The 25,181-nt window shown below is 42.3% G+C and overlaps 1 protein-coding gene across 1 annotated transcript in view; it reads right to left on the reverse strand.

Annotated features, from left to right (window-relative positions):
* ARFGAP3 (ADP ribosylation factor GTPase activating protein 3) overlaps positions 1-25,181 on the reverse strand; it is a 76,281-nt gene that overhangs the window by 45,349 nt on the left and 5,751 nt on the right. Inside the window, exons 2-5 of the mRNA XM_065397580.1 lie at positions 21,172-21,290; positions 19,426-19,498; positions 7,086-7,217; positions 4,541-4,624 (exon numbers count right to left, since the gene is read on the reverse strand). Of these exons, the coding sequence (XP_065253652.1) occupies positions 4,541-4,624; positions 7,086-7,217; positions 19,426-19,498; positions 21,172-21,290 (408 nt within the window). The remainder of the gene's footprint in view (positions 1-4,540; positions 4,625-7,085; positions 7,218-19,425; positions 19,499-21,171; positions 21,291-25,181) is intronic.

Below are 25,181 nucleotides of genomic sequence, written 5' to 3' on the forward strand. Positions count from 1 at the left end.
ATTTACCAAAAACAGCTGCTTCTAACAAGATACATACTAATGGCCTGATTTTTCCATAAGGTGCTGAGCATCTGCAATCTCCCATTTATTTCAAAGGGCTTGTGGGGGGTCCTCAGCACTTAAAGATTAGGGTATACACCTCTACCCCGATATAACGCTACCCGATATAAAACGAATTGTGATATAACGCGGTAAAGCAGTGCTCCGGGGGGGCGGGGCTGCACACTCCGGCGGATCAAAGCAAGTTCAATATAACGCGGTTTCACCTATAACGCGGTAAGATTTTTTGGCTCCCAAGAACAGCGTTATATCGAGATAGAGGTGTAATTGTTTTATTATATTTTACAGTATTTCTGTAGTTATTCCACACTGGTTATTCCATTTGACCAAGATGATATGCTACAGAAAAGCTGGACAGTTTATTTACTGCTCTACCCCCAAACTCTTCCCTTCTCTGTAGTCTTGCATCTCAAACTCTCTTAATGTTTCATTTTGGACATCGAGCTGCCATCTCATCTTTTCCTGGCAAACCCTCTCTTCTTCTTGATAGAAAATTTCACTATCCTGCCCACCAGCCAGGCTTGCAACTTTGGCATAATTTATTATGCGCTCTCCCCACAACGCACCTGTCACCAACTCCTGCTTGTTCTTCCTTTACAACTCAAATTAATGCTTTCCTGCAACCCTATTGTCAAAATCATTGTAATGCCCTGATTATCTCTTGCAAGGACTACTGCCAACCTGCTCCTCTCTGGAGTCCCTCCTTTACAGGCCATCCAAAAACTTGCTGTGAAAATCATCTTTTTTTCCTGTTCAGACCATGTCCCTTCACTATTTAAATTATTTTACTGACTTCCACGTCGAGTTCCAGGTTCTGGTCCTAAGCTTCAAGGATCTGTACACCTCTACTCCCATCTACAACTCTACTTCACCGTTTTCATTTCTTGCTCTCTTCTTTGGTTCTGCCCAAGTAATCATTAGCCCCTTTCTCCCACTCTTGTTTTCACCATCTTCCATGATAACTTTTATGCTTAGAAGTCTTCCACTTATTTTGCAGTCCCAGGAAAGATTGTCTTGTCACTAAGATACTGAATCGGAATTCAGGATAGCTAGGTTCAATTGTTGGCTTTGCCACAGAATATCTGGGTGATGTTGGGAAAGCAACTTAAACTCTGTGCCCTAGTTCTCTATCTATAAAATGAGGATATACTTCCCTACCTCACAGAGATATTACAAGGATAAATGTATTATTGTTTGTGAGACACTCAGATACTAATGCTGACAGGGAACCACAAAATCATGCAGCCAGATGGATTTGAATCCCGCCTTAAAAAATTTCTGTGAAGCCTTACAAATACAATAAGAATTAATTAAAAAAATAATTTCAAGTGAAAATTGAGAAAAAATGTAAAAATTGTTTTCCATTGAAAATGCACTCTAAGAGCGGTACTGCCCCATTACTAAGGTTACGATTTAGTCACGGATATTTTTAGTAAAAGTCGTGGACACGTCACGGTCAATAAACAAAAAATTATTGCCCGGGGCCATGGGCTGCGACTGCTCCGGCCAGCCACCCAGGAACTGCTGCCCAGAGCCACGGCTGCTCCGGCCGGCCGCCCAGGGACCGCTGCTGGGGCCGTCGGAGCAGCGGCTGGTGTGACTGTCCCCAGAGGTCACCTGAACAGCTGGTCCCGGAGCCAGCTGCTTGGGCAACCCTTGGGTCAGCCACACTGGCCCCTGCAGAAGTCACGGTGGTCACAGAATCCGCGACCTCCGTGACAGGCACGGAGCCCTACCCATTACTAACTGCTGACATCTCCCTTTCCTTAAACTCCCCAAAAAATTATACCCACTGTAATCTTGTCATTTTCATTGTCATTTTTTAAGTAATTTAGCTAGTAAGCACTTGAGGGTAACTTTTTATTTGCCTATAAAGCACTGTGCACGCTATTATACTATAACAACTTTAATACCAATGTTAGTAAACTGACGAGGAATGGGCATTTTGCATATCAAGGGCTAGTCTGTTAGTACAGAATCATAGAAATAGAGGACTGGAAGAGACCTTGACAGGTCATCTAGTCCATTCCCCTGCACTGATCTATTTTTTAAAACCTCCAATGACGGAGATTTCACAACCTCACTAAGTAATTTGTTCCAGTGCCCTTACAGTTAGGAATTGTTTCCTAATGTCTAACCTAAATCTCCTTTGCTGCAAGTTAAGCCCATTACTTCTTGTCCTGTCCTCAGTGGATAAGGAGAACTTATCACCCTCCTCTTAATAACCAACTTCTATGTATTTGAAGACTGCTACCACATCCCCACACACAGTCTTCTCTTCTCCAGACAAACCAAACCAAACTGTTTTCAATCTTTCCTCGTATGTCATGTTGTCTAGACCTTTAATCATTCTTGTTGCTCTCCTCTGGACTTTCTCCAAATTTGTCCACATCTTTCCCAAAGTGTGGTGCCCACAGCTGGAGCAACACTTCAGCTGAGGCCTTATCAGAGCTGAGTAGAGTGAAAGAATTACTTCTCGGGTGTTGCTTACAACACTTCTACTAATACATCCCAGAATGATGTTCGCTTTTTTTGCAACAGTATTACATTGTTGACTCATACTTAGTTTGTGATCCACTATAACCTCCAGGTCATTTCTGCCTTTCCTAGCCAGTCATTTCCCATTTTGTATTTGTGCAATTAATTATTCCTTCCTAAGTATAGTACTTTGCATTTGTCCTTATTGAATTTAATCCTATTTGTTTCAGATCATTTCTCCAGTTTGTCAAGATCATTTAGAATTCTAATCCTGTCCTCCAAAATGCTTGCAACCCCTCCCAGGTTGGTATCCTCTGCAAACTTTGTAAGTGTAAGCTCTATGCCATTATCCAAATCATTTTTGAAGATATTGAATAGAACCGAACCCAGGATAGATCCCTGCGGGACCCCACTCAATATGACCTTCCAGCTTGACTGTGAACCATTGATAACTGCTCTCTGAATACGCTTTTCCAACCACCTTATAAAAGGTTCATCTAGGCTATATTTCTATAATTTGTTTATGAGAAGGTCACGTAAGACAATATCAAAAACCTTGCTAAAGTTAAGCTATCACACCCATTGCTTCCTCTTACCCTACCCACAAGGTTTGTTACCCTGTCAAAGAATATTAGGTTGGTCTGACATGATTTGTTCTGACAAATCCATGTTGACTGTTACTTATCTTATTTTCTTCTAGGTGCTTACAAACTCATTATTTGCTCCATTATCTTTCCATACAGAAGTCAAGCTGATGTCTATAATTTCCTGGTTTGTCCTTATTATCCTTTTTATAGCTAGGTACTATATTTGCCCCTTTCCGGTCCTCTGGGATCTCTCTGATCTTCCACAAGTTCTCAAAGATAACCACCGATGGTTCAGAGTTCTCCTCAGCCAGTTCCTTAAGTATTCTAGGATGTATTTCATCAGGCCCTGCCGACATGAACACATCTAACTTGTTTAAATTATTATTTTGTTTTTTTCCTGTTTTAGCCTCAGATCCTACCTCATTTACACTGATATTTGCTATGGTAGTCATCCAGTCACTGCTAATTTTTCTGGGGAAAACTGAAACTGACCATTGCTGTGTTTCTCTTATCATCATTCTCTCCCCATTGAGAAATATGCTTGAACCTTGTGAAAGGTTCTTTGTCTCTTTGGGCATTCTATTATGGCAATACTTGACATTGCTTGTAATAATATCAAGCTACTACAAATTCAAGATCATAGCTGCTAAAACTGCTTTCTAATCCAGGCATCTGGATTTTTCTAACAGATTTATTTGGGCATAAGCTTTTGTGGGTAAAAAACCTCACTTCTTCAGATGCATCTGAGGTTTTTTACCCATGAAAGCTTATGCCCAAATAAATCTGTTAGTCTTTAAGGTGCCACCGGACTCCTTGTTGTTTTTGTGGATACAGACTAACACGGCTACCCCGATACTGGATTTTTCTGTTACCATACTCCCCAGGCTACTGAAGCTCTAACAACTGAACTGAATGTTGCCTCTATCACTTCCATGTGAAATTGTAGAAAGGTGCATCGGGCACAGAGAAAGTGAGGCAGACTAAAGTTTCAGCTGAAAAGGTGAACTAAAATTAAAAGAATAGTGACAGCATGAAGTACAATACTTTAGCTCTTATAAAGATCAAATAAGTATTCTGGAGATTCTATTTTTTCAGATAAATTTCCACTTACAAATTTTTGCTAGGAGCTATTGTACCTGTATTGATTTACTATAAAATTATGGTAGATTTAATTAGTTATAATGTTTTGATCTCGTCTGACAAATTTACTGTGACTAAAAGTACAGCATCTATGGATCACAAAATAAATAGGGAAGTAGCTTCAACCCAAATGTTGTCAGACTAGCATCCTTCCTATAAAAAAGTTGTGTTTCAGAGATTAGTATCTAACTATCACAAAGTATACATTTAACAACACTGAGACAATAAGCACTTGAAAAGACTAATGTAAGAATTATGTACAGCATATTCTATACCTTCAGAGAAGCATGTGATGCAAAAAAATCCTCCTCTTTTTGCTGGGGTGACACAGGCGGAATTCCACAGCCATCGATCCACAACTAGAAAAAAAAAAAATTTTATGATCAGAGCTTCAACTTCCATCTGAGATTACACAAATATATTTAAAAATTCTTCCAAATATATAGGACAAAAATGAAAGTTTTTTTTAAAAACTAAGACTTAAATTGATCATACGGACAATGCCAGATTCATGACACAGCCTTTTATCCCAAAAGCAACACATTTCACTTTCCACATTGTCTGCTGTCCCACTTCAATAACTGTCCAAGGCCGGTTCTCTTTTCCCACCCGTTACCTGAAGCAGCAGTGTTCTGAACCTTTTTAATAAAAACAAGAATTGAAAAAATGGTCTTTTAAGTGTTGATGTAGTACAAGGATCAGCAATCTTTGGCACGTGGCCCGCCAGGGGAAGCAGCGCGGGACGAGGGATGTGCTGGCCACCGCTTCCCGCAGCCCCCATTGGCCTGGAGTAGCGAATCGCGGCCAGTGGGAGCCGTGATCAGCCGAACCTGCGGACGTGGCAGGTAAACAAACCGGCCTGGCTCGCGTGCCAAAGGTTACCGATCCCTGATGTAGTGCTTTCAAAACCTAAAGTGCTCATTATAATGTAATGAAAATGTAGCATTTGATTGCGATTAACAAACATACTTTGAACTAAATAATAAAAATAGGTTTTAGAGTTTCAACAATTTGATTCATATTCAACATTCCTTACATCACATACCTATTATATGTACAATTTTAAACTGAATTGTTCAAAAGTTCAAAGATGCATTGTTTTCCTTAAAAAATTCAGAATCTCAAAAAATTATTTATCATGGTGCAGGTGTATCTATGCTATATGCAATTAAAAAAAGCCACCAAGTACCTTAAGTAGCAATCTAAGATGATTACAGGAAAGCATAAGGTAATGTTTAAAATATAACTTTTCAGGCTAGCTACCTGCTGATTTTCCCAGATAAAATACATGGGGAGGGAGGTTGTTGTTGTTGTTTTTTAAGCCCATTTGATTTTTAAATGAATCTTTCTTTTCCCACTGTGAAAAGCAGTTTCCCTCCAGACTGTTGAATTCTTCCTAGGAAAAATGCCTCACTGTGAACTTTGTGGGCAAATGTCGTCTGAACCGTTAACAGCCCTGGAACTTGATCCGATAAGATAAAACCATTATTTTTTTTTCAAATATCTCACAGCTATCTATGTTTTCCCCCCTAATATTCCTATTCTGCATCAGAGTATAACAATCAAAACACAAGACCGTTAGACGACAACTGGAAAAAGCCTTCCAAACTTTCTCAACATGGCTTAGCCCTACTTTGAAGGAATCCTCCCACTCACTCCCAAGAATAAGAGGGTGACAAAGTTTCCATCACATTTAAGGGCTCAATTGGCACGGTATTGATATTTAACTCCCCATTGATTTTGAAAGAAGGCTGAAGGCTTTCGGCACATTGCAAGACCTTGCAAGTCAGGACTTTAATCCTTTGCCTGCACCCTGAGACAATTGATAAGAAAGTCATTTCTCATGGTAGTTTGAATTTTGTGGACTAGAAAACTAACATACTAGCAGTCTATTCCATAAAGGTCACAGAATAATAAGTTGGTAGTAACTTTACTTCTATACTAGCTTGAGCAGGATTTGAGCCAGTGACCCAGAGAAAGTTAGTTCCCATATCATTACCAAACCCCAAAAGTATTTTTTAAAGTATGCATTTCATAACCCTTGCTGACCATCCCTTTTTGTACTATTTTCACCTGCTCTATTAACGGATAGGGGATCAACTCCAGAAGAAGCAAAATACATACACTTTACAAAAAAATATACTGACACTTTTTGCATTAAAGTTACATAAATTCATAAATATGTTAATCCATAACTACAATAATTGTAATTAAAAACAATAAAAATTACATCTTTTTAATGAAATCTGTAAGGTTTTCTCTAGCATTCATAACTATTAACACAGTAGTACTCATCTGATTAATCCAAAACTGTGTGACAATATTAGCTCACACTTGACTTTCTTAGCATTTCCCTCCCTCCCCAACTAACAAGATTAGTTTCACTACTTCATCTCCTAGCCCCCCCAGATTCACTGCAATTTGTATTTACTTAGCTACAAAAACAGACAAACACCACTCTACATTACATTTTGGCTACTGTTTAGAAATCTAAAATTACTTTGGAGCCAGGAAATCAATTATTTTATATTAAAATGAATGATCTAATGCAGGGGTCGGCAACGCTCGGCACGCGGCTCGCCAGGGTAAGCACCCTGGCGGGCCGGGCCAAGCACCCTGGCGGGCCGGGCCAGTTTTATTTACCTGCTGACGCTGCAGGTTCGGCCGATCGCGGCCCCCACTGGCCGTGGTTCGCCGTCCTGGGCCAATGGGGGCGGCGAGAAGCGGCAGGTAAATAAAACTGGCCCAGCCCGCCAGGGTGCTTACCCTGGCGAGCTGCGTGCCGAAAGTTGCCGACCCCTGATCTAATGCATTACTTACATCAGTACCATGCTTCCTTGTTGCTTGTGTTGCAAGATATTTAATCTTTTCCCTGTAAAGTTGCGCACCACGACTATTGTACTTGGCATTGGTGTCATTTGTTGTGCACCCATGTTGTTGGAAAAATGCAGACTATAAAAATAAACAAAAACATGCATATTATGAGAAACAGAATTAAACATTTGTGTGGTAGAACAAGGCAATTTTAAATGGTTAGATGCCAAATAATTTTATTTTAAAAATTACTAACATTTATATATTTTATTGGACCAGCTTCTGTTGGTAAGAGAGACAATAGAAGTTGGCCCAATAAAAGATATTACCTCAACCTCTTTGATTCTCTAATATCTTGGAATCAACATGGCTACATCATCACTACATACAAAAATATTTAGTCCAAAGAAACAAGAAATTATAGGCCAGCTCTCATTACTTGTTTCTTTTACTGCCAAATCATGGAAAACCAAAAATCAAAACATGGAATTATTGATACAGTCTATTCATGAGATTATCTATGGGGATGTAACTCCATTTTAGACACAAGATTTATAAAAGAACCCCTACAGGACACCATGATTAAAAACCAAGCAAAATAATCACAGTTATTAACCATGGCTATTTTATTATTAAAAAATGGAAAAGAAAATATTAAACAAAACAACCCAAATGATCAGAGATTGTAACTGAAGTAACCACTTTCTCTATGCCTCTCTGTAGAGAGCTTTTAGCAGAGATTACATCTTTGACAATGCCAATGGTGGGAGAAGGAAAATGCCATCTGTGGGTCATTCTTCATTTAGCCCTGGTCTATACTACAGGGTTAGTTTAGCCACATTAGGTCGATTTTATAATGAATACAAAAGCAACCCCGTTCCGTCGACCTAAAGGGCTCTTAAAATCGACTTCTGTACTCCTCCCCGGCGAGGGAGTAGCACTAAAATCGACCTTGCTGGGTCGAATTTGGGGTAGTGCAGATGCAAATCAACATTATTTGCCTCCGGGAGCTATCCCAGAGTGCTCCAACGTGATCGCTCTGGACAGCACTTTCAACTCCGATGCACTAGCCAGGTACACAGGAAAAGCCCCAGGAACTTTTGAATTTCATTTCCTGTTTGGTCAGAGTGGTGAGCTCAGCAGCACAGGTGACCATGCAGCCCCCCAGAATCGCAAACAAGCTCCTGCATGGAGCAAACAGGAGACACTGGCTCTGATTGCTGTATGGGGAGAAGAATCTGTGCAGGCAGAACTCCGATCAAAAAGAAGAAATGCAAATATATATGCCAAAATTGCACAGAGTCACTCTGGGTCAGAGCCCCATACATGCCGCTTCTATGATCAGCTGCATGGCATTCTGGGGGGGACTCTACCACTACCCCACCACTGTCCGTGGACACCTGCAAGGGGGGAGTCTCACGCAACACGGAGGAGGATTTTGTGGATGATGAGGAGGAGGAGAATGCGCAGCAGGCAAGCGGTGAATCTGTTCTCCCCGGTAGCCAGGACCTTTTCATCACCCTGGAGCCAATACCCTCCCAAGGCGGGATCCCCAACCCTGAAGGCGGAGAAGGCACCTCTGGTGAGTGCACATTTGTAACTACAGTAGAGGGTTTAAAAGCAATAGTGTTTAATGTCTGATTTGCCCTGAAGACTTAGAATGCATTCGCAGCTAGTACAGCTACTGGAAAAGTCTGTTAACGTATCTGGGGATGGAGCGGGAATCCTCCAGGGACATCTCCATGAAGCTCTCCTGGAGGTACTCTGAAAGCCTTTGCAGAAGGTTTCTGGGGAGGGCTGCCTTATTTCGTCCTCCACAGTAGAACACTTTACCACACCAAGCCAGTAGCAAGTAGTCTGAAATCATTGCAGCACAAAGCATGGCAGCAAATGGTCCTGGGTTTTGGTCGCATTCAAGCAACATTCGGTCTATATCTTTCTGTGTTAGCCTCAGTAGAGTGATATCATTCATGGTCACCAGGTTGAAATAGGGGAATTTTTGTAAGGGAACAGTAAAAGGACCCCATTCATGCTGGGCTGTTTGCGCTTGGCTAAAAGGGATCATCCCTGAGAATAGCCACGCAGAAGGGGGAAGGGATCGTCCCAAATAGCCACCCGGAGAGGGGAGGTGTGTGCTGCACATCCACCCGAAAACTGCAGCCCCTCCTTTTAAATGGCAAACCCAACCGGCATTGCTTGCTATGGGAAAGGAGGGTGCTGCAGTTTGAAAACATTCCCACATGTTGTGAAGGTGTTAGAAGCTAAACCCGCGTTCCCTTTGGCTTACCATGGCGGCCTGGAAACTAAATTCTGTTGCCCAGTCATGTGTGCTGTGTCACCATACCGGCAGGCGCTCAATATAAAAGGCAAAATACGACCTTGTACCTAAAGCACATGTGCTGTCTGCTGTGAATTGCTTGATTCACTGTGAAAGAGTCTCCCTTTTGTTCTCAGAAATGTATCATCTTAAATTTTACTCTCCCTTTTTATCCCCCCGCAGGTGCAAATGTTTCTAGAAGGCGAAAAAAATACACTCGCGATGACATGTTTTCTGAGCTCATGCAGTCCTCCCGCACTGATAGGCCACAGCTGAATGCATGGAGGCAATCAGTGGCAGAGTCCAGGAAAGCATTAAGTGAGCGCGATGAGAAGAGGCAGGATGCAATGCTGAGGCTAATGGGGGAGCAAACGGACATGCTCAGGCGTCTGGTGGAGCTGAAGGAAAGCCAACAAGAGCACAGACCACCGCTGCATCCACTGTACAACTGCCTGCCCTCCTCCCCAAGTTCCATATCCTCCTCACCCAGATGCCCAAGAACGCAGGGGCGGAGGCTCCGGGCACCCAGCCACTCGACTCCAGAGGATGGCCCAAGCAACAGAAGGTTGTCATTCAAACAGTTTTGATTTGTACTGTGGCTACAATAAGCAATGTGGCCTTGTCCTTCCCCAGACTAGCTTATCAGTTATCTCCCTTTTTTTTTTAAATTAATGTAGAAAGAATGCATGGTTTCAAAACAATAATGACTTTATTTCCTTTGTCAGCTGTGATCGAAGGGGAGAGGGTGGTTGACTTCCAGGGAATTAAAATCAACAAAGGGGGTGGGTTTGCATCAAGGAGAAAAACACACAACTGTCACACCGTAGCCTGGCAAGTCATGAAACTGGTTTTCAAAGCCTCTCTGATGCACAGCGCGCCTACCTGTGCTCTTCTAATCGCCCTGGTATCTGGCTGTTCAAAATTGGCAGCCAGGTGATTTGCCTCAACCTTCCACCCCGCCATAAATGTCTCCCCCTTACTCTCACAGATATTATGGAGCACACAGCAAGCAGCAATAATAATGGAATATTGGTTGCGCTGAGGTCTAACCTAGTCAGCAAACAGCACCAGCGAGCTTTTAAACGTCCAAAAGCACATTCTACCACCATTCTGCACTTGCTCAGCCTATAGTTAAACTGCTCCTTACTACTGTCCAGGCTGCCTGTGTGCGGCTTCATGAGCCACGGGAGCAAGGAGTAGGCTGGGTCTCCAAGCATAACAATTGGCATTTCAACATCCCCAACAGTAATTTTCTGGTCTGGGAAATAAGTCCCTTCTTGCAGCTGCTCAAACAGCCCAGCATTTCTAAAGATGTGAGCGTCATGCACCTTTCCCGGTCATCCCACGTTGATGTCGGTGAAACATCCCTTGTGATCCACCAGTGCTTGCAGCACCGTTGAGAAGTAGCTCTTGTGGTTTATGTACTGGTTGGCAAGGTGGTCCTGTGCCAAGATAGGGATATGGGTTCCGTCTATCGCCCCACCACAGTTAGGGAAAGCCATCCACTATGACCTGCACATTTCCCAGTCACTACCCTTGATAGCAGAACGTCAGTGATTGCATTGGCTACTTGAATCACAGCAGTCCCCACAGTAGATTTGCCCACTCCAAATTGATTCCCAGCTGACCGGCAGCAGTCAGGCGTTGCAAGCTTCCGCAGGGCTATCGCCACTCGCTTCTCAACTGTCAGGGCAGCTCTCATCTTAGTATTCCTGAGCTTCAGGGCGGGGGAAAGCAACTCACAGAGTTCCAGAAAGTGGCCTTACGTATGCAAAAGTTTCGCAGCCACTGGGAATCAGCCCATACCTGCAACACTATGCGGTCCCACCCGTCTGTGCTTGTTTGCCGGGCCCAGAATCGGCGTTCCACTCTATCAACCAGCCCCACTGCCGCCATGATGTCCCAATTGCCACATCCCATGCTTTCAGGAACATCTGCATCCATGTCCTCCTCACAATTGTCCTCGTGCTGCCGTCTCTTAGCCAGGTTCTGCACATACTGCAGTATAATGTGCGAGGTGTTTACAATGCTCACAACAGCAGCGGTGAGCTGAGCAGGCTCCATGCTTGCCATGCTATGGCATCTGCACGGGCAACCCAGGAAAAAAGGTGCGAAACAATTGTCTGCAGTTGCTTTCACGGAGGGCGGGAGGGGAGATTGACGACAAGTACCCCAAACCACCCGCAACAATGTTTTTGCCCCATTAGGCATTGGGAGCTTAGCCCAGAATTCCAATGGGCAGCGGAGCCTGCAGGAACTGTGGGATAGCTTCCCACAGTGCACCGCTCCGTGAGTCAATGCTAGCCACGGTACTGAGGATGCACTCCGCCGACTTAATGCACTTAGTGGGGACATACACAATCAACTGTATAAAATCAACCTAATTTCATAGTGTAGACATACCCTTGGTTAATTAAGACCAAGGTATATTGTTTCCCAAAATTATTGTGAATCCAGTCTTAGTATCTTAGATACTTAAAAACTATTTGCATATGGACATAATTGGTTTAAGGGCAGGTGAACTTTGTCTAGGTTTTATTAATAGCTAGCAAGCTTATAGATGGGCAAAGCAAACAAACAATCTCAATTAAATCCTATGAAACCAAAAGAAATATTGAAATTTGTTACTTAGTTACTTTAAGCACCTGTCTTGAGACAGGTCAATTACAAATATTAAAAATCTCAAATCCAGTTAAATCCTACTATTTCTCTGTTTACCAATGTTAGGCCAGGCCTTCTCTCCAGGAATACATGGTCTAACCATTAGATGGTTAACAGGAGAAAATGTTAGTATCTCGAGTTACCAAAGCATTTCCATATCCCAATAAAATCATTACAAGAATTTCAAATATAATCCCTTTGCAGTGTCTTTGTTACCTTCTCACCAATCCACATTGAAGTCTTGGGTAGGTTTTCCTTGGGTATGGTTTCTTCTTGAGTCTTTTCTGTTCTTAGCTATCTGTAGTAGCAGCTTGCTTGTAGAGGTGGACAGGATGAGTTGTGGAATGCTTGCTGTTTAAGCAGGGTAGCAGTATGTGTGAGATGGAGGAGGTGCTCACTTCACAGTTTTATACCCTTTCCTTCCTATTTTCATGAAAATTATAGGAAAACATCTCTTTCATGCATGTTTAGATTCCAAGTTGGTTGCTGTCATTCTTTCACTGGCTCAGTACTTTTCTGAGTTGTCCTTAAGAGCCTCTTCATCTTATGAAGATGTAGTTTGTTAATGAGATATGCATTACTATTGTAATTCTTTCTTGACGGTTATATCTCTTTTGTCTTTGGGGCAGGAGGGTCTCACAACATCTTTGAAGTTAGAGTTTTAACTCTTCCTTTTTGTTCAATTCATTTTCTGAAGTTAGCACTTCAATTTATTAGAGTTCAACAGAAAATAAAATGCTTTCAGAAAGTCCAAACACACCTGTTCTTTTATATAAAAGCTTTTTGTTTTTCAAAACAGTCTTTTAAAATTAGTAATTATTTATGTAAAGTCTAGGAGTTATTTAAATAAGTTGTTGATTCTTTATAACAATTTTTGGAGAGAGATTTATTTCTTGTCTTCCTGAGTTGCATGAGGGAGTTGCTTGAGCATTACCAGTAATTAATGAATTCCCTGTTAGTATAAACATTCTATTCTTAAATGATTTCTTACATTAGTAATTAGTTTAGTAAAATCATTAATTCTATGTTGATATATAAAGCATGTTACCATTTATAGCAATAATATTAGGAAATTACATTAGACACTGGCATATTTGCAAGTATTTTAACTAAACAAAACAATCTGCCACTGCAACATTTAAGAAATAAACATAGGCCTGATCTACACTACACAGTTAGATCAACGTAAGCTGCCTTATGTCGGTGTCTACACTACCAGGTCCCTTCCGCCAACGTAACTCGCCTGCTACATCAACTTAATTACTCCACCTCCACGAGAGGCGTAGCGCTTAATTCAACATAGGTCGACGTGGTGGCAATGTAGGCACTGCATTGCTTACGTTGACTTAACTGGCCTATGGCAGATGTCCAACAATGCTCCGCTGTGACCACCCTAGTCACCGTTCTCAACTCCGCTGCCCACAGTCAGGTACACAGGAAACAGCCCCGCCCCTGTTAAAGGACCGTGAACTTTTGAATTTCCATTTCTTGTTTGTTTGGCGAAGAGCGCCCGCCTGCACAGCTGACTGTGCCGGCTCCACGCTGGAGTACACAGGAGGTGGTGGATCTTCTGGGTCTGCGGGGAGAAGAGGCTGTACAGGTATAGCTCCAATTCTGCCATAGAAATGTAGACATATACGAGCAGATCGCTCAGGACATGGGGGAAAAGGGCTATACCAGGAACACGCAGCGTCACATGAAAATCAAGGAATTTCAGCAGGCATATCAAAAGGTAAGGGAGGCGAACAGTCACTCTGGTGCAGCACTGCAGACATTCTGTTTTTACATGGAGCTGCATGCTATTCTCAGTGGCAACCACACCACAACACCCAAGAGCAGCATCAATACCTCTGAGGAGTCGGAGTCCAGGGCCACTGCAGGCAATACTGAGGAGTAGGTCTTGGACAAGGAAGAAGAGGAGGAGAATGGGAGAAAGGCAAGCAGGGGATCCATTGTCCCGGAGAGCCAGGAGCTGTTTTTAACCCCGGAGCAGTGCAGCCAGTCACAGCACAGCAGCATGGACGAGCATGATGCCAGGGAAGGAACCTCTGGTGAATATGCAATTCCAATTAATATTTTGGGGTCACATGCTCTTGTATGCTATTTTTTATTTTAAAAAACTAGTTGAGGTAGAGTGGCTATCTGCTTTCCAGTGACTGTACCAGCTATACAGAGGGTGCTCTGGGAAAAAGATTATTTATGTACACACGGATGTCCAGGGAATCCTTCATAGAGATCTCCAGGAAACTTTCATGGAAGTACACTGCAATCCATTGTAGAAGATTTCTGGGGAGGGCTGCCTTATTCCTTCCACTGCAGTAGGACACTTTCCCACACCACTCCAGTATTAATCCATCTGGCATCATCACAGTACACAGCATAGCAGCATAAGGACCTGGTCTGTAACCGACACCTTCAGCAGCTGTTCCGTTGTTGCCTCTATTAACCTCAGGAGTGTGATATTAGCTAGAGTCACCTATGGGAGATGGTGGTAGTTTTCATTTTAAATTGCTTGAACCACAAATAATAGTGCCTGTGGGGCCACGGCCGGCTCTGGCTTTTTGGCCGCCCCAAGCAAAAAAAAAAAAAAACGGGGCGGCCAGAACGGCAAAGCAAAAAAAAAAACCTGCGGCACGGCCGGAGCGCGGGTGCAGGGGGACCAGCTGGGGGGGGAGGGGGAGGGAGTGGGCGGGAGAGAGAGAGAAGGGGGCGGCCAGGGCTACAGCAGGGGCGCTGCCACGCGGCCCCTCCCACTGCGCCGCTTCCTGCCGCCTGCCACGAGGGCTCCGCTCCGGTCGGCGGGGAGGGAAGGAAGAGGACTGCCCTGCAGGGCGCTCTGGTTCTCCGCACCGCCGCCCCCTACAGGGCGGCCAGAGCGGAACAACAACAACAAAAAAGCGGCCGTGCCGCCCTAGGATTGGGCAGAATGCTGCCTCCAACAATCTGCCGCACCAAGCACCAGCTTGCTCAGCTGGTGCCTGGAGCCGGCCCTGTGTGGGGCCCCCTTGTGATTTTCTGCCCACCAACGCTTTACAACACATGGCTGTAATTTAGGTGGCAGGGGTCAGCATTGACCTCAGAAACTGCAAGCCTCAGGTGCTGGAAAGCAGCAGCAGCAGCAATGGTGGGAGAAGAAAAATGTTGTGGTGGCCACCCGCCACTGCAAACACACACACACACACACACACACACACACACACGTGCTGCCTCTGCCAAGGCGTGCAGTTTGGGAGAGGGAACACTGGTCTCCAACCTCCAGACAACGCCCATGTTACAAAGGGGAGGTGGCATGGCCCCCTGCCCACCTCTGGTCCCGCCATGGGTTGCCTACCCAATGCTGCAGATGGTGCAGTGCCCCTACCCGCAGGCCATACTCACCATGGCTGGGACAGCAAAACAGTTCAATTAATACCTTGTAGAAATGAAAATGTTCAGCTTTACACTTGTGTGGATTCAGGGAAGTGATTTTTATATAGCAACTCTGCACTAGACCCTGGGTCTGCACGGACAGTGGTTCCTCTCTGCTTTGCATGGTTTACAGCTGAAAGTTTGGCATTCAGCTCTTCCTCCACACTGGCAGAGAGGCTCTCCCAGATAAGATGAAGGCAAAAGAGGATGTGTGATGACATGTTTAATGAGATAATGAACGCCTCTGGGACAGTGGACACCGAGCAGAGGACGTGGAGTATTGCGCTCTCTGAAATTCTGGACATAGACATTACGAGCAGGAGAGCAGCCCATGAGAATGAGTATGGCACTCAGCAGGAGATGCTGGGTATTCTGTAGAAACAGACAGACATGTAGAGGCATCTTGTTGACCTTCAAGAGAAACACCTGGAGTCTCGACTCCCTCTGCAGCCCCTGCAGAATAGCATTCCAACATCCCTGTACTCCCCGTTCCCCCCTCACACAGGTTCCAGTAGGCGAGGGGGGCCAATGCAATATCCCTTCCACTCAACCCCAGGGGAGAGTGCCAAGAATAACAGCCACATACACTGATGTATGACAGGCAAGGCCGCTGAGCTTTTAAAGATAAGATTAATATGTTTTCCCTCTCCCAATTTTGTTCCACCATCTTTCCCAGATTTAACTCTTTGTTAGATCTTTCAGTGTCTATATGTGACTGTCAGTGACTAACCCTCTTGCAGTAAACTAAGAGGGGAGGTGTGACGCTCTGTACCTCGGGGGAACCCCCAGAACCCCCAAGTTCATCCTTGTAAAATGATTGCGTGGTATCCAATGCAAAGTTTGTCATGTTGGGTGACTTCGGAAGGCTCATGATACACTGAGCATTGTTGTTATAGGTTATAATTTCATGTATATAGTTATTAGGCTAAAAATGTATCCTCTTGGCTTAAAATAAGCCCAGGCAAAAACTCTCCAAGAGCAGAGAAGTAGTTCACACCTCAGCAGGGCATGTATGGGACAAACCCAGCCCAGCCTCACAGGAACAAAGGTCGCTGGCCTAGGCAGCAACAAAAGAATTTGTTAGACTCTCGAGGGAGTCACCCCCCTTCCTTTGATCAGTTTGGAACCGCGATGAGGTAATGCTCACCTGACTATGGGGAGAGGGGGGCCAAGAGGGAAGAAAGGACATGATAAAAGGGGGAGACATTTGCCATGCTCTCTCTCTCTCTCTTCCACCTGCATCTACAGACACCACACCAAATGACTGAAGCACTGATCAAAGGGGAGAGCCTGGCTGAAGAGCAACCAGCCAGTCTGTGGTGAGAAGAAGCATCTAAGTTTGTAAGGACACTGAAAGTGTTAAGATAAGCTTAGAATGCGTTTTGCTTTTATTTCATTTGACCAAATCTAACTTGTTTTGTTTTGACTTATAATCACTTAAAATTTATCTTTATAGTTAATAAATCTGTTTGTTTATTCTATCTGAAGCAGTGTGTTTGGTCTGAAGCATGTTAGAGTCTCCCCGTGGGATAACAAGCCTGGTGCATATCAATTTCTTTGCTAAATTGATTAACTAATATAAGCTTGCAGCGTCCAGCGGGCATAACTGGACACTGCAAGACGGAGATTCCTAGGGTTGTGTCTGGGACCAGAGCTATTGGCTAGTGTCATTTGGTTGCACCATCCAAGGAGCGTCTTACATGCTAGAGGCTGTGCGTGAACAGCCCAGGAGTGGGGGTTCTCACAGCAAAGCAGGGTAAGGCTGGCTCCCAGAATCAAGGATTGAAGTGACCTAGCAGATCACCGGTCCAGATACCACAAGAGGGGAACGTCACACTATATCTGTGTGCAATAAAAGCAGGGCTTTGGAGCTGTGCTCTGGCTCCGCTCCAGCTCCAGGCAAAAACCTGCAGCTCCACTGCTCCGGAGCTGCTCTGCGCTCCAGCTCCAGGCTCTGCTCCAAAGCCCTGAATAAAAGTCCATGTCTTGAAAACAAAATAATCTTTATTAACTCGAAGCATGGGGGACGAGAGAAGAGGAGGGTCAGGGAAACTGAGGCACTAGGGTGGGAGATGTGCACGAGAAAGAAAAACAGCGGTCACAGCAGGGTTCAGACTATGGATAGGCACAATATAGAAAAGCAGGACACATTACTGTGGGTCATTACTAAAATGGGTTTTCAAAGCCTCCCTGAGACACATTGCTCCACGCTGAGCTCTTCTTATAGACCTGATATCTGGCTACTCAAAATTAGCAGAGAGCCTATCCACCTCCAGGCCCCACCCCTGTGGAGTGGAGCAGGGACGGGAAGAGGCGGGCCTGGAGCATCCCCCTGCAAAGTCGGCGCCTGTTCTTCTCCAGGGAAGCTGCCGCTGCAGCGGTGCTTCCTAGCGTCCTTGCCTGCAGCGGGCTGTGCCTGTGTGGGGTAAGCCAGGGGCACTTCCCAACAACAATACAGTACAGTACTGTACAGTATATAATGCCTTTTGTCTGCCCAAAAATTTTTTCCCTGGAACCTAACCCCCCGCATTTACATTAAATCTTATGGGAAAACTGGATTTGTTTAATATTGTTTCACTTAAAGTCACATTTTTCAGGAACATAACTACAACATTAAGTGAGGTGCTACTGTATAGCTGAAGGCTGGATACAGAGTGTAACAGTTTCTAGAAAGGCTAACAAATCCAGAGACTGTGCTTCAGTCTTAACTGTAATAGGCTCTAAGCCCAAGATTTTCAAAACTGTGTGCCTAAAGTTAGACTCCTAAATACATATTTAAATGTCCAAATAAACTGCCAGTGACTTTAATGGAAACTTCTGGGTGCTCAGCACTATGAAAAACCTGGCCATTTATTCAGGCCTCTAAATATACAGTTACAAGCGTGACTTTAGGCACACAGTTTTGAAAATCTCAGCCTTAGTTACAAGAGAAAGCTATTCTGGGAAGAAGAAGAACCTCAGAAGACTATACTGATTTTCTAACTACCTTAGATATTTCTAGGGAGCTAATCACTGTGGTAGCTGAGGTTCAAGATTAAATTGCAACTACAGTAAAGAAATAGCAAAAATTAATAACATTCCGAAACAGGAGTTAGTAAAAAACAAAATTCATATGAAATAGATGACAATGCAATTTAACAGAATTTGAGTGCAACTATTACAGAAACTAAGTTACCTGGAAAATTTTTAGTTCATTAGCTATGGTATCGCAAATTTCAGACGGTAACTCATATTAGATAATTAATTTACAAGGGCCCCGTTGGTACCAACTGAATTGCATACAAGAACTCTTATCATTGTGTATTAGATGACAAAACACAAATTTTGAAGAGATATATTTTAATATTTTCCCTTCACCATATCTGTATTCATTTAACTTTAAAAACTGAGCTTTGGCCAACAAAAAAAGCACATAGAAGAAAAAGTAAAAACTAACCTAATTATTTTGGGTATTTGCCATTTCTTTAAAAAAGACCTGCATTTTTGTCTTTTGATTTTCTTAGAATATTAGGATAGAAAATAACCAATAACATTTCATGCTTGTGTAATCTTTGAGCAGAGCAGATTCTTCCCTTCACTAAGGCCAAAACACATGGAAAATTCAAAGTAACTTATTGTATTTTGCTAGAATTCTAAGAGAGACACATTTATTGGTCTTATGCCTTTGAAGTCTGTGCAAATCTCTTGAAACAGAACACATATTTGTCATGACCCCATTTCCATATAAACTAGTTTCTTCCCTACAGGATGTATAAAGTTTTAGGAGTGCAGCAGTTAATTCATTATTTTAACTTGAAACACACAAAAAATACACAAATATTCTAGGGGGCTGTGGAGTTAACTCCTTCATCCCTGAATTCTTCACTAACACATGAAATGAGCAATAAAGCTAAGTGTGAAGCTGTTAAACATAAAAAGCAAATACTTGAAATAAGAAAAACCTTTCTAAGATATACTTACGGCATTAGCATTTCCTCCTATTTGCATGCATCTCAACTGAAACCAAGACCAGTTGGAATCTAATTCCGTAGATCTAAGCAGAGGAAACATTTTAAATGTTATTTTCAAAAACAATTTAATACATCTTTTAAAAGTTGTTTTAAGAAAAACTAGAAGTTTGTAATAAATATTACAGTTCAAAACTTGTATTATTGTACACAAAACCCCTACACTAACTCAAGGCATGTCAACACTACAAACTTAAGTTAAGTTGACATACAGCCACTGCAGTAATTACTGCAGTTTTTCACGTCCACACTACCCTCCTTCTGTCGGTGGTGCGCGTCCTCACCAGGAGCACTTGCACCGACTTCAGAGGGGAAGTGGAGTTATTATGTTGGTGCAGTATGGAATAACTTGTAGGCATGGGGATCCTGTACTGTTTTACTGAGGACAAAATTAAAGGGTCTACTCAGGACAGTCCCAAGAATCAAAGTACCTTTTGGGCTGTCCATAAAACTCATGCATAGCCTTAGGTAAGGCAAGGTTAGCAAAGAATTTCTCCCAAGACTCTAATTAACTCTTCAGTGTCTAAGGTCTAGTCTACACTAGAAAATATTTAATAGCATAGCTGCACCTGCAAACTCCCCTAGTGTAAGATGCAGCTTATACAGGCAAAAGAGTGCTCTCGCTAGCATAGCTTACACCAGTTGCCTGAACAAAATAAGCTATATCAGTAAAAACTTTTTTGCTCCTATAATTGCATCTACACAAAGGCTTTAGCTGGTATAAAAATGTTTAAAATAAAAAAAATAAAAAAAAAAAAAATCACACTTCTAACCACTTTTATTATATCAGCAAAAGTTTTAAGTGTAGACCTAGGCTATGTGAATAGGGAAAGCTACATTAGGCTTCTGCCTGGGTTTAAAGTTTTTCCAATTACAAAAGTCAAAAAAGAAAATGAAAACTGCAGGCAATATGGTGGAGGTCCTGACACAATAGAACTCCCTTTCCAAATATTTACATTTGTGCCTACGTATGAGAATATAACACTTTGACAATCTCATTCCTGGAAAGATAATCACCTAGTTTTTGTGAAGGTTCCTTCAATATTCAAAGGCAGGGGAAATGACACCTGTTACCAATTTTCCACATTTTTCATTTTGTCAGGGAAAGCAAGTATCATCTCACCTGCTACCACAATGAAGAGACTATGGTGCCATATTTCACTATTACAGGTTTAAAGAACAGAGGCATACCCTCCTTTTAAACATTTCTGATGCATGTACCCATGAAAGAATACTCAGTACTTTGTAACACAAAGCTAAAGATGGCAAACAATCTTTACACAATGCTGCAGAAATCTGGCTCAATCTTGATATGGAAGAACCATAAAGATGAGAGAATTAAGTTCAATTTCATGCCTGTTCAAATCTTCATTTTCTGCAAGGAAGTTTGAACAAGGCTGCCAACAAGGGACTTAATTATCTTTGTACCACAGCTTGTGCAACGTGAACACGTGCACAATAGGAACTCTACTGAGACTCTCTCCTCTCTCATTTATCGAGTTCCCAAATACACAGCAGATAACTTGCAGCCAGTACCATTATGAGATGGATGTGAACCAGTAACTTAGAATGAAAAGCTCATTCCCTCATTAATAAGTGTCCACAATAAAAGCCTCTGAAGAACCACATAATGTCGTGACAGAAATACTGGAAACAAATCTTACCACTTATTTAGCATAGAATCATACTAACTACTTACCGAATGAAACTCAAGTGAACACCAAGTGATCGATGGGTCCCTGAGCAATCAATACAAAGAAAAACACCATATGTTATGCTTGCCCAGCTAGGATTTTTGGCTCCACAGTCAAAACACACCTAAAAAAGATAAATTAACAAATAAATTAATCAATTCCCACTAAAAGATACTTTTTGACTAATACCTATGTAGTGCTTAGCATTTTAAAACTAATCCCCAGACCACAGGTTGACTAGTTCATTTTATATTATCCCTACTTTATAGATGGGGAAACAAACTGAGGTTAAGCAACTTGCCCAACTCTCACAACTAATCTGGAGCACGCAGTATTAGACATCTGAAATTCCCGGCTCAATCCACTATCTTCTAAGGAACTCCTAAATTCAACATATTTAATGACAAAGTAGTAACTTCCACTCATACGAACACTTACTAATTCCATCTATTTAGAATGTAAGCAGCTACATAGATTATAAGATACTTGGGGCTGAGAATTTGTCCTCGTGCATACCTGCAGTGCATCTAGCACACTGCTGGCAACATACAAATACATATATTATAGAATCTTATCATCATAATGTTCAATTTGTTCAAAATATTTGTGAAAAATGTAACACACTTCCTCGCAATCAATTTATGCTATCAGCCATTTAGTTTTTATATTCTAAAGTTTTTGTGTTTAAAAGAGACAAGCGACATGCACATTTAAGAGAACTCGTATCAAAATAGCCCAAGAATAAGTTTGTTACAACTCATTCTATATTACTAAAAACAACAAGTGTTTAAGGAATAGCATTTCAAGGACATTCCGGTAATAAATGATTCAGATAACATGTGTCTAATACCAACTGGGTCTATTCTCTTCTCAATGAGTTTATGTAGCATCAGTTAATATTGCTGGTAACAATGTCCCACATGCTTTCCTTTTCCCCTGTAGATGCAAAGCGTTCTTGACAGCAAAACCAGTATGGTAAGCATTCTTCCCATGTATTGCTTAACCCAGCTCTCTGTGGCTCCTAATGTGTCTGTTTGGGAATAGAGCCAGAGGATCTGTTACATTGATCCTCTGGTTCCCCATAACATAGAAATGAGCAGGCAGAAGTGCCACATAGCCACTCCTTTGCCTGAAGGAAGGATCCCTTGCATCCATCCAAGTTATGCAGGATTTGGGCCTGTGCATCTATTTTCAGGATCTGCATGGAAAAATTAGTTCAGTTTCATATTTCAGCTTTCATGTTTTGTTTCAGTAATCCTGACTTATTTTTTGGTGGCTGAGGGAAGTGAGCCCTCACACTCAACTTGATGGCATTTCTCTGTCTGTAACGTAACTTTTGAACTTCAATTCTAAGATTATAGGGAACGTTCTAGGCATCAGTGGGCATAACTCTGTACAGATTTTGGTGAAAAACAGAAGAGGAATATGGGACACAAACAGAGGCCTTTGCATCTGGTTAGCAAATGCAGCAGCTCTTACCACCTCAGGAGTATGTCTATAGATAAAGGACTGGTTAATGGCAGCCACAAACACATTCAGCATAATACCCCACACCTCAGCTCTGCCCATCCTTCCAACAGAGTTTACAGTAACACCACCTTGAATGACTTGTCTCCCAGACAGACCGTTGTAAGAATGGTGAAGGGAACATGGGGGATAGGGGTGCACAAAGAGCTCATTGCAAGGGAAGAATAATTGGGGTTAGATTCTAAATAGATGGAATGAATACGTGTTCGTATGAGTGGAAGTGACTGACATGGGGGAAAAGGAGTACGCAGAGCCCTGGCATGGCCTGGAGGAGGAAATGGGAGGGGGGGGAGGGGAGAGGAACTTAGAGCCCTTATTATAATGAGGAGAATGGGGGACAATGGTATGGAGGGAGGGGACCCTGGGAAAACACAGAGCTTCTGGCATGGTAGGAAAGGAGGGAAATGTGGAGGCACACAGAGTCCTTAGCACAGGGGGAATGTGGAGGCACAAAAAGCCCTTGGCATTATGGTAGGGGGAATGAGACACAGGGAAAACGCAGAGCCCCTGGCACGGTGGGAAAGGAGGTAATGAAGGGGTTGACATAGACCCTGGCTTTGGGGGAGGAGGGTTGCAGGGAGTCCCTGAAACAGAGGAAGATGGGATGGGAGACTAGCATACAGGAAGCTTGTGGGAGGAGTAAATGGGGGAACGCAAAAAGCCCCTGATGTGTGCAATGCTCTCAGCCTACAGAAGCGACAAAGTTTACAGATCTTTTTCCTTTAAAACATTTACTGCAAATAGACTAAGTCCTAATCTACACTTAAAAATTAGATCGACCTAGCTATGTTGCTCAGGGCTGTGAAAAATTTCACACCCTGAGTGCCAAAGTTAGGTCAACCTAAGCCCTGCTGTAGAAGCAACTAACTAGACAGAAGAATTCTTCCCTCAACCTAGCTACAGTACTGCCTCTCGGAGAGACGGCTTAACTACATCAGTGTAAAAATCCCTTCTGTTGATGTAGGAATTGTCTACTCTACAGCACTATAGCAGCACAGCTGCAGCACTGTAGCTGTTCGGCTGTAGAGGCTGTAGTGCAGACATGCCCTTAATTATGCCACATTATAAAAAAATCTTGCTATCAGCACAGACTTAATGTCCAAAACTCATCTCCTCTTTTTTTTAATAATCCCAAATTATAATAAAAAATATTTCAAATATTAGCCTGGTCTTCCTTCCCTCCCCCCCCCCCCCCAATTTCTTCTAACTGAAGGAAAGAAAGTGTTCATACTCTTGGACTGAAGCTAATAAGACCAACCTGCTTGTTTCTAAACATGAGACACCAGAATATACTTACAGCTCTATTCTGGGTCCTAGACTCTAACAATCTACCCCAGTGAACATAGGAGAAAAATATCTGAATGTCAGGAAGTGGTTATGTTTAAACAACAAAGTGTTTAAAAAGTTCAGCATAATAAGTAGTCCAAAATATTGCATTTTTCTATGTGATTTATAAACATTTGTTCTCTTATAGCTTTCTTGATTGCATCATCTTAAAACTGATTGCATCATCTTGTAAATTTGACTGCCACAGTGCAGTGAAGTTCAGTGTCTTTGCTGGTGCAGGATCTAGCTCTAAATGAACTGGCTATTTTACTGTGTCCTCTGTGAAAATTCACAGTATGAAATCACGTATCATTTGTAAATAGTTGGGTATACAGAAACAATGTATATACTACTTTGTGAAGTCTACTATATTGTAGACACTGCATCTTAGGTATTAGGCACTGTGCACACCACTGTTGTTGCAGAAGTAGAATCGTCCACCTCATTAAAACAATATTCACATCCATTTTACTCAGCATTCTGAACTCTTTTATTCTCAACTTGCATGAACTGCGACAGGAAATTAATATAAATTTTAATTAGAACTAGCATTTCTGAAATAGTTTATGAAATCATTTCCACCGAAAAACAGAGCAGGGGTATTCCCTACACTGTTTTAGGTGCAGACATTTGTCAATACCAGCAAGGAAAGCAAAATCCTGATCCTAAATTCTAGCAGGCAATTAAAGCAGAAAATCATTCGCAGTTACTTTATTTCGAGTTTTGCTTGTAATACAGTTTCTACTGCATTGATTTTGGATGTTAAAATATTTTTTAAAGGAAGCTTTTCTGTTCATCAGCTTAATAGTCATTTTTGAAAAATCAAGCGTCAGCTAATTAGCATGTTTGCATCAGAGAACAGATAACGCAGATAAACTCTTTAGTGTCTTGCAACATGCATTTATTAAACCAGTACTCACACAGTACCATCTCTGTATATATAATGATATATACCACTACCAGATATGGAAATGCACTAAATGTAGCCCTAAGAGATTTTGGTGAGTGTGGCACTTCAGGAGTTGAGCAGATTAACTGAATTCAGCACTGACCCCTCTGAGTAATGTCCTCTCTAGATATATTAATTTTAAAACAATACAATTAACTTATATATCAAACTACACAGTGTTGATAAATAATCTATTTTGACTGTTACAAAACT

The sequence above is a fragment of the Emys orbicularis genome, chromosome 1 (genome assembly GCF_028017835.1).
Source record: "Emys orbicularis isolate rEmyOrb1 chromosome 1, rEmyOrb1.hap1, whole genome shotgun sequence".
NCBI lineage: Eukaryota > Metazoa > Chordata > Testudines > Emydidae > Emys > Emys orbicularis.